This window comes from Podarcis pityusensis (assembly GCF_964106645.2).
Source record: "Podarcis pityusensis genome assembly, chromosome: 2".
NCBI classification, from domain to species: Eukaryota; Metazoa; Chordata; class Lepidosauria; order Squamata; family Lacertidae; genus Podarcis; species Podarcis pityusensis.
This window is the reverse complement of record NC_138029.1, coordinates 72,990,341-73,000,027: the sequence shown is the minus strand read 5'-3', so window position 1 is coordinate 73,000,027 and position 9,687 is coordinate 72,990,341. Positions and strand designations below refer to the sequence as shown.

Genomic DNA, 9,687 nt, shown 5'->3' with positions numbered 1-9,687 from the left:
CTCTTACTGTCAGGAAGTTCTTCCTAATGTTTAGGTGGAATCTTCTTTCTTGTAGTTTGGATCCATTGCTCCGTGTCCGCTTCTCTGGAGCAGCAGAAAACAACCTTTCTCCCTCCTCTATGTGACATCCTTTTATATCCTTTTATACATCACGTGTTTCTTCTTTTCTATCTCAGCAATTCAAAATATTGGTGTCACTAAATCTTAATTTTATAAAAAAATTAAAGTTAGAAGACTCAGTGGAGTCCAGCATCCTTTGCCAAACATGCTTCCAATAATCCCACAAACAGAGCAAGACATCAACCCAGTTGTTTGTACTTTTGCTATCATGAGATATTCACAAGCACGCTACAAGCACGTGGTAGGTTTCAATGCTGAGTTCAATTCCGCTATTATGGCTAATTCCCCGAGTTAAAAAGAACCCAGTAAGATCACATCTCAGCCCAAACTGGCATTGCATCAAGAGAGAAGGGTTTCAGTGCTTCGTCCAAAACAATACATCCAACAGCTTCCAAGAATAATTATAGATACTAGCACCCCAGCTCCATTAATGCATTTCTTCACCAGACAGGCCACACTCATTGTTGTCCCTTCCCTTCTAATCTTCAAGTAGCTAAAGGATAAAGTTAAGGATGGTGTTAGAATAATGGTATGAAGATTTAATGGGCTAAAAATGGATTAAACATAACTTCAATAAAAGCATCTTCAAAGCAATTCTTTGTGGTTCTTTAAATAACCATTAAAGCAATGTAAGTTCCGTTTTCTGCTTTATCTCCTTCCAGGATTCTTAGTTTAGAAGCTTTGGATTTTTAAATCTAAATTCTGTCTGTGAAATGCTAAATGATATCAGCATTCGACCGTGCTTGTTTTGGGGGAAAGCCCAACTTGATAGGAACAGTCATTAGTTTAAAAGAGCATTTTCTGGTTGGTTGTGCCTGAAAGGCTACACAATATGTTTCCATATGACTGAATGGGCTTATCTGGATGTCAAAGGGTTGATCATTAACTGGGAAAATGGCAGGCTACTGCACAGCGAGATCAAGTCATACCACTCTTCTTGTTTTTGCTCTGGGACTGGGTGTTCTCCTTTTCAGAACTGGAATTGTTCAAGGTTTTTGTATAATTATTGAATATCATCCACTATATAGTGTCAGCCAGCAAATTTTAAGTATCAGATAAATGGCGAGACAACAAATACGGATTCAAATATCAAAGGGCAAACTGTGAATGTATGACAGTGGGATTTTTTATATATTTGTGGGGTACATTTGTTTTCACACTTGTTTTTGTTTGAAACAAGGAGAAAAGTTACCTGAAGACGTTCCTTCTGGTTCTAAGTAGGTAGAATCTGTACAAAATTACGTATGGAAATATACAAGTTTGGCTCCCTGGGCAAAAATCTCAGTCTTGCACCGTTCACAGACTCACACTGAAGTGTACTAGTTCAGGCGTTTTAAAATTGGATAAAACATTTGCATTGATGCCGCTTAGCTGCTTTCTGTTACCAATTGGGGGGGGGGGGAGAGATCTCTGTTCAGGAGGGAGAATAATCTGATTTTCCATTTCGCTAACCTAACCTAAGAGCTGTGGTTGGAATGTTGGGCTATGACCCGAGTTCAAATCCTCACTCGGCCATGAAGCTGGGTGAGGGACCATGGGCCAGTCACTCACTCTCAGCCTGATCTAATAATATGGAGACAGGGAGAGCCAGTAACTAAATAAATAAAATAAGGGTTCCGTGCTTTTCCCCTCCTCCATACTGACTCCTTCATCCTACCTTTGCTGTTCTTAGGAAACTGTTGCCTTCCTGCCACAGTTATCTGTCTCTCCCCAATGCAGTAGCCTTTCTGCATTCTGCCAGCCTGCTCTTTCTTTTCCCAGCACTCACTTAACATAAGTCCCCACTGTATCCTCTCCAGCCCCTCTGTTTGGTCTCTATCTATAGCTCCTCCTTGGGCTCCACTTATTCCTATTTTAAGCTTGAGCAGCTGATATGACAGGCAGAAGCCTGTGTTTACTTCCCCATCAGGTCCCAGGGGGCTCAGCGCACGGGCCCCTCACAGCTTCTGCAGCAGCCACACACAGAGGACTCTGGTTCTAGGGATGTCCAGTGACACTGGAGAAGGTATGGTCTGGGGGTTTTGAGGAGCGGGGGAGAGAGTTGTAGAGAGCGTGTTGAAGTAGGGTTAATCTTCTAGTCATTGAGACATGACTCTAGTACCTCTTTGGAGGGCCAGGCTGCAAAACTCGACCAGGAGATCTGATTCTCTTGCCTTTCTGGCAACAGGAGACCTGGGTCTCAAGCCATGTCGCGATGTTCAAAGGACAGAAGACAGCTCGTCTGTCACTGCCACCGGCACAGTGAGCAATGAGGGTGGCAGCTGGAAATGAGAGAGACTTTTGGCTGCTCTCAACTTTATGTAGGTGTTGTGGGGGAATTCTTGTCAAAGGACCTGAGCTTATCCTGGCTGGTGGCTGTAGTTGGTGCAGGTCTGAGAAATTCAAAGCAGAGGTTTGAGAGCATATTGCTGTAGCTGAACAGGTTCAAAAGAATGAAACACATTGTCCATAAGAGCCTGATCCTGGCGCAGGCAAGAGGGACGAGAATTATCTAGGTGCAAGCCTATTTGGTTGTGATTTAAGCCACAACTCTCCCCATGCTTGCTAACTCTCTCAGACATGGCTGAAACAATATTTTAAAAAATCCCTTCCAGTAGCACCTTAGAGACCAACTAAGTTTGTTACTGGTATGAGCTTTCGTGTGCATGCACACTTCTTCAGACATGGCTGAGTCACTCCTGCTGCCTTCGGTCCAAGTCATGGAAGCCTGTCATGTGCCGTCCAGTCAGAGTGACCGGCTCCTGACTCAGAGGCGGTGGCTGCTTATTGAAGAGCCCGGTGCAAGCCCCAACACTAAGCCTCCCTCATACCATTTACTCACCGCAGTCCCATTTGCTGCTTCAGGAAAGATTCCACTTTTACCCAACCATGTGGGCCTATTTACTACTATAACCTAGGGGTAGGAGTCACCCTTGTGGCGTGTTGCCTCTGTTGCTTCAGCAATAAAACCTGCTTCAGCTGTAGGACTCTGCCCACGCAGCAAAATATACAGACCACATAGGGTTTCAAAATAATACAATTGTGGTGTTTTACAAGAGGACCTGCCCTTGAGTTGCCAATAGAGGACAATAGGACCTGATTCACACAGACAATTCCTTCTCAATTAAAGCAATTAAAAATTGCTTCCTGCTCACTCAGCTACAGTGAAGACAGATGTCGCCCTAAAATAGTTCTTTGCATGCCTATTCAAACACATTGTTGCATGATGATTGAAATGTTGAAAGCAAGACTGCCCTAAATTGTAGTTAGGAACAAAAGCTTTGTTCTGCTTCTTGGTATTCCTTGCATTCCACACTGTGGAAATGATACATGGGTAATATGGAACTAGCAACTGAAGGGAACATTGGAGAAAGGCCAAAGTTACATTTTAAGATCCTATTTAACTCGATTGCTGCAGGAAATATGATGGGCCCTCAAAATGTAGCTGGATAGTTAATGGACCCCATCCAGCTCTAGCTGAGCTTGATTGTATGAGAACATCACTCTCAGATGTGAATGTGTCTCCTTGTCGGAATCAGAAACATCCTCTAAGTTCAATGAGAACCAGATGAACATTTGAACATCAGTCAAATAAACTTGTTACAAACTACTTTTAAAAGCAAAGGAATTGGTGTTCAAAGAGAAAAATACTTCCGGAGGCTGAGATGTAAGTTAACTGCATAAAAATGGCAGTTTGCAACATCCCACCAGAATCTTTCTGCACAGTCTAGCAAATATGGCAGCAAGTGGGCCCAGTTTTAACTCAAACAGTACTGCCTGGACTGTTACCGTTTCAGGAAGGGGCAGCTCACATGGCAGAAGACACATCTGTGGTGGGCCTTCCTCCACACAGAAAGCTAGTTATGTCAGTGAAAAGGAGCCCTTCTCCCTCACATCTGGTTTTACCTTTTTCATGGAGTCTTTCTGTATGGAAGCGAACAAGCACATATATGATGCATACAAGCACACACACACAGGATGTGCATCATGTCACAAATGCTTTCGCTGAGATTCCTGCATTGCAATGGGTTGGACTAGATGATCCTCAGGGTACCTTCCATCTCTACGGTTCTATGATTCTGTGCCCCTTGCATTCAGAAGTGGTACAGCCCAGACATAGGCACTAGTTTTTTACTGCTGAGGTAAATCCAAGTCCCATTAGCTTTGAACAGTGGCAGTATCGTAGCCAATAAGGTTAATCCGAGGCACAATTATTACTAATTGCCAACTTTTCCCAATACCCTGCCATGACAACTTGGCAAATATATGTCACAATCCAAGTCACATTGAAGTATAATCCACAGCTAAATGCTTTATATTCTTTGATTCTGACACAACCAAAGCACTATTCAGAAAATCTCCACATATAGGGATGAAGTGTCCCTCTTGCCATCACATGCCCAACTCTGACTACTGGTCCTGCTAACTAGGAATGATGGGAGATGTAGTCCAAAATTATATTTTGAATTTTCAAAATACCCGTTTTTAACTTGTCTTTTATTGACAACTTTAGAATTTTACTTTTTGTAAACCACTTAGACTAGAGGCTCTGTTTACAGCCAAGTAGTACATAAATGCTATTAAATAAATGTTCAACTGTGTGTGACTAGGCATCCCTCTACAGATGTCTGCTTTCAACTCATGGACATAGGGATCTGGGTTGGTGGGATGTGAGGTATTACAGGCAAGATCAGGCAATGTAGCCTGGCTCCTCCTGCCATGCAATTATGTCTATGTGTAACAGGCTTCCAACTTTCATACGAATGCCTTCCATTTCAATCCTCAGTTCAGTTCTTATAGTCATTCACCCTGATTATAATAACCACTCCATTTTACAACCATGTTCATATTATCAATTAACATGGTTGTTTGCTCCCTAACACAATCTAAGGGCCGTGTTATAGCAATTAACATCATGTAGCAATTTGGCCCACACACAATGTTTTTATTGAAAGGACCATTCTTCTCCACTCAACCAAAGCATTTTTATGGTAGCCTTTTACAATTCTACAATTAACCTCTTTTATTTTGATTAATTAACATGGCCTTTTCTTTGTCTAGGCACTTGCGTAGTGTACAGCCCACCTATTTCACCTATAAAACGTGCTTAAAAATGGCCACACAAAAAAAAACACACCCGCAAAACTAATTTCAGACATGTAATCTCAGCACAACTAATTTTGGGTAAACATGTGGAAGTGTAAGAACTTTTCCAGTGCTGCTACTGTGCCTTTAACAGATGGTCAGCAAAGAGAAATTCCACAACTGTGGCCTTTTTATTCTGGCAGAGAATCAGAGAGAATGTCACTGTTGAATTTCTGTCTTAGCCTGTAATTAAAGGTATTTTCCCTGTCTGGGAAAAGGTGACACTGCTGTGCTAAGTGTAATTAGGCCGCGTTGTCCTTTGTGTCCTTGAAAGATACGATCCCAAAGTGCCTGTAAATTTGAGCCATGATTTAGCTGGCAACACTTCTGTAATCAGGGAAGCATTCCTGCTAAGGATAAGGTTGCCAGCTTAGTCCTTTCCCCACCTTGGCAGAGTGTTGTTCTTTCAGCTACTATTTAACAGGCAGTTGTTCCCCAGGCAAAGTTGTCTATATCTCCAGTTGGTAGAGCATGAGACTCTTAATCTCAAGGTTGTGGATTCAAGCCCCACGTTGGGCAAAAGATTTCTGCGTTGCAATGGGCTGGACTAGAGATTATCTTCATAGTCCCTTCCAATTCTACAATTCTCTGATAGGCTTCACCTGTTGAATGTTTACCTGTGTCACCATTAAAGAGTTTGGGAAAGCACAAAGAAAGAAACACAAGCAAATGAATAAAAAGTCAGTAACTAGGAAGATCTATATGCGAAAGCATAAATCTGCTTTTCGAAAGGCAAGGAATGACAGCCAGGTAGCAAGAGCATCAACATATACAGCTCAGGCTTGCAGTTTCTGCAGCTTGACAAATGTGCCTCTGGGTCATATGGTATGTGTACAATCAGGCCATGGGAAGAGGCCAGTGGTTATATTAAGGTACAGGGGCTTATTACATAGGACAGTGGAGACTGTCCAGGATTCCATCCCTGCTAAAGAGGCACTGGAAATCCTGTCCTTGGATGTGCTGCTAAGCAGTTTAAATGGGGAAGGGCAGAAACACAGCAAGGGTAAGTGGTGCATATTCTCTTAAGTGGCAGAATCTGAAGTATTAAAGTCGGGGGGGGGCGGCTTCAGCTGTCTCAGCCAATTGGTAATGGAAGATGGTCTCAGGCTCACAAGAACCCGAGTGGGTGGGGAATGTAAATCTTTGCTAGTTACTGTCTCTCAGGGCCTCATCTCACACAACATGGGTAAAGGCAGAGCCGTCGCATCAAACATACCAGCAAGTATAACAACAGAAAGCACACAGGAGCTCTAGAAAAATGACTAGAGCAGCTCTAGAAAAATGACAATTGTTAAGAGAACAGATAACGGGGAGGGGCTTCTTTGGTATCTACCTAAAAGACTTGGTGGGATGGTGGAGAGAGTGAATGGAGACTGGAGAGTGGGGGAAGGGAGGCTCTTATCCCCCTGCACTAGCAGAGCATCAGGTCTTTTCTAGGAAAGCCTTATTTCTTACTGAAGAAAATAGCAGTGACGCACTTCCACCTCTCATATGCCAAACCACTCTTTCCTGTGCAGACACCATGGCGAAGGATGCCGCTTCCTCCGACAGGGAACTCATTGAAAATGGCATGGCAGAAATAAACTTGCACGCGGTAGAGTCCATCAGTGACCTGCATTATGCATCTGGCGGACGTGAGAGTGGCAGGGTCTCAGAAGGTATGTAGTACCCAGCACCCCGAGTTGAACTCAAGCAACCTCATGAGTGCCCAGAGTAACTAAACAGCAGTAGGAAGCAGTAGGAAGAAGACCCCAGACCAGTAATGAGCTTTCCCCATGAAAACAGGACACTGTGAGCTGAGCTGGCGCTGGGCTATTACATGGGCTAATATGGGTGGGGAAACTTTTTCAGCCCAAAGGCCACATTTCCTCATGGGCAACCAGCAGGCGGTGCACAGGGTGAGAGTGGCAGAGGCAGAAGTGGGCAGAGCAGAGGATGCGACTCTTACCTGTGTAAAGCAGGCTATATTCCAGTCTTGCAGAAGTCAGAGGTTTCGACACCTCCTCTCACACACCTCTCAGTCCTTTGATCCAGGTAAGCAAGGCATTGACAACAGTTCAAGGACACAAGATAAAAGAACTTGAGGAACCTATGAGGGCTGTGGCCTGGGGAAAGCCCCAAGTGTCAGCCAGAGGTCTAAGGGGGCAGTTTGAGGCCCTAGACATGAGCCCCCCCCCAGCCTAATATAAATCAACAGTGGCTGCTTCCCTACTCCTGCTCATTCCTCTCTCTCTCCATCCTTCTTTTCCAGGGGGCAGCCCATCTCAGCCCAACAGCCCATGGACTCCTCACAGCACTTCCTCCAAACATTTCACTTTCCCAAACGAAGAGGACACGTCCTTTCTACCTGTCCAGAATCTCCATCTCCTCCCTGCTTTCACCTGCTGCCCTTGCTTCAGTCCGACATGTTGCCCTGCAAGCTTCTTTGCTCTCCTCGGGGTGCTCGTAGTGGCCAGCCTTGGCCTAGCCACATTGGCCGTGTATCTGAGTGGTAGGTTCAGGGTCTGGTGGGCCATTCTTGACAATAAGGAGCTCCTGGTGGGAACTGGTACCTACCACCATGGGGGCCAGGGAAGAGGGTGGCTCTGTGGGACCCAAGTATTTTCATCTGGCCAGTCCCAGGTAACAGACCGTATGCAAGATGAAACGTGGGTGGTAGGAAACTGAGGACCTATCATGCCCCATAGTGGTTCTTCTGGGCAATGCAGGAGAAAGTACCATAAAACAGGTAAGTTATTTGGGCATCCACTGAAAAACATAGGCTTAAAACAGTAGCTCAAACGGCACCCCATTCTGTGGAATCCACAGCACTTTCTGTCAAATTTCCAAATGCATATATACACCACAGATCCTGAGCCATTACTTTGTGGGGTACAGAATCCAGCCTGTTCCCCTTGGGCACTTGAATTCTCACCCATCCACTTCTAAGGATGCAACTGTTGTAAACTTATTGTTCTCACATCCAGCTTTCCAGGAAGCTATACCTCAGCTTACATTTTGCGAAGGGTCTGCCACAGATGTGACCTAAGGACATGCTAAAAAGCAGTATCCCCAGACTGAAACGGATTATGCTGAAGTCCAGTGTGAAGTACTCTTGACCAATGCAATAGGAAGTTTTTCCAAACCACCCTTTAGTTACCAGAGGACTGCTGCCCCTCAGCTAGTGGGCCTTAGAATTTGCAGGGGGTTGGACGAGAGGACTCTTGGGGTCCCTTGATGGCACCACAATTGACCATGTAGTCCAGCCCTTGGCTTAAGCAGGAAAACCACTACAGCATCCCTACAAAGTGGCTGTTGATGAAGGAGTCTGTCACCAGAATTATTTATTAAATTTATATACCACCCTTCATCTGAGGATATTAGGGCCGTTTACAGATCGCCTGAACGGGAAGTATGGTATTGAGTTATTTATTGAGGTCCAATAATAATATAAACCAAGGTATGTAATCTCCAGCATTAGGATTGTCCTCTGTGGCCTCTGGATTTGGGGGAATCCTCTCTATGTAATGGGGTCCCTCAAACTGAACCAGAGAACAAGTTTGCTCCCTCACCGCTCTGGTGACGACTCCCATAGTGCTGCTTCATCAACATTCTGTCTGTAAAATATTTCAGACAATTTATATTGGCAGAAGAGCTCCTCAGTTCGCTCTTAGCAAGGCAACGTACGAGTCTGATGTGCCTGGTGGTAAACTGCTCTTGAGAATGAGTGTCAAAATGGTGAAAGTTACAGTGCCTGCGATACATTTCTTCAAATAATAAAACGGAGAGGCTGTTTAGTCACGTGGTTTCTGCTTCTCCTCTCTGCAGTCTTGCAGCGTGAGTCACTGCGTGTCCTTGCCCAGTGGCTGGAGTCCCAGGAGGAGGCCATCCGAGAAATGAGAGCTGTGAGCTTACAGCTATGGAGGCAGCTAAATGCCAGCGATTCAGGATTTCAAACCTGAGAGAGTCCTACCTTTCAACCCCCCGCAAACATTTTCTTTGGGGAGCCGGATGGGAAAATTGACTCACCGCTTGGCACGTTGAGGACGGACATGTGTTGGTCTAGATTATGCAAACCTTTAAGCAACCTCCCCCAACTCACTGGTGGGGTGCTGCCGAGGTTGATGTGCCCTATGGGCAGCACTGGCTGCAGGACTGGAATCTGCCTGAAGAGAGGAGGGACAGGAAGATACTGATGCAGAGGGCCTTTCCTCAGCGCCTCAGATACTCTTTTGCTTTTATTTGAGCACTATTTTCAGTACCTTATTTGCACTATGTTGCTCTACTTTATACCCACCTTTTAATCGTTGCCCATGGGGCACCTTTGCCGAAATGTTTTAATAAATGACGATGAAACTCACAGGCTTCCTTTGCCAAGCTGTGCTTCTCTCTTCAGCTGATCAGCACTAAAATCTGCCCAGGCTCTATCTGGTGAAGAGGGACCGTCGGCCTACAAACTAGGCT

The 9,687-nt window shown here is 44.9% G+C and overlaps 2 protein-coding genes across 3 annotated transcripts in view; one reads left to right on the top strand and one right to left on the bottom strand.

The window, feature by feature from the left end:
- Positions 1 to 1,874, bottom strand: part of LOC308472026 (uncharacterized protein) — a gene marked incomplete at its 5' end in the record, with an annotated part of 286,484 nt that extends 284,610 nt beyond the window's left edge. Inside the window, 3 exons of one of the 2 annotated variants that reach the window (XR_013983240.1) lie at positions 8 to 613; positions 1,313 to 1,348; positions 1,778 to 1,874. The other variant, XR_013983241.1, reaches the window with a different exon arrangement.
- A 120-nt stretch (positions 1,875 to 1,994) lies between these two features.
- LSMEM2 (leucine rich single-pass membrane protein 2) lies at positions 1,995 to 9,583 on the top strand. Its single transcript, XM_080996508.1, has 4 exons — positions 1,995 to 2,125; positions 6,762 to 6,902; positions 7,496 to 7,735; positions 9,052 to 9,583. The coding sequence occupies exons 1-4, from the start codon at positions 2,104 to 2,106 to the stop codon at positions 9,183 to 9,185; spliced, it is 537 nt and encodes a 178-aa protein (XP_080852634.1). The 5' UTR covers positions 1,995 to 2,103; the 3' UTR covers positions 9,186 to 9,583.
- Positions 9,584 to 9,687: the final 104 nt, after the last annotated feature.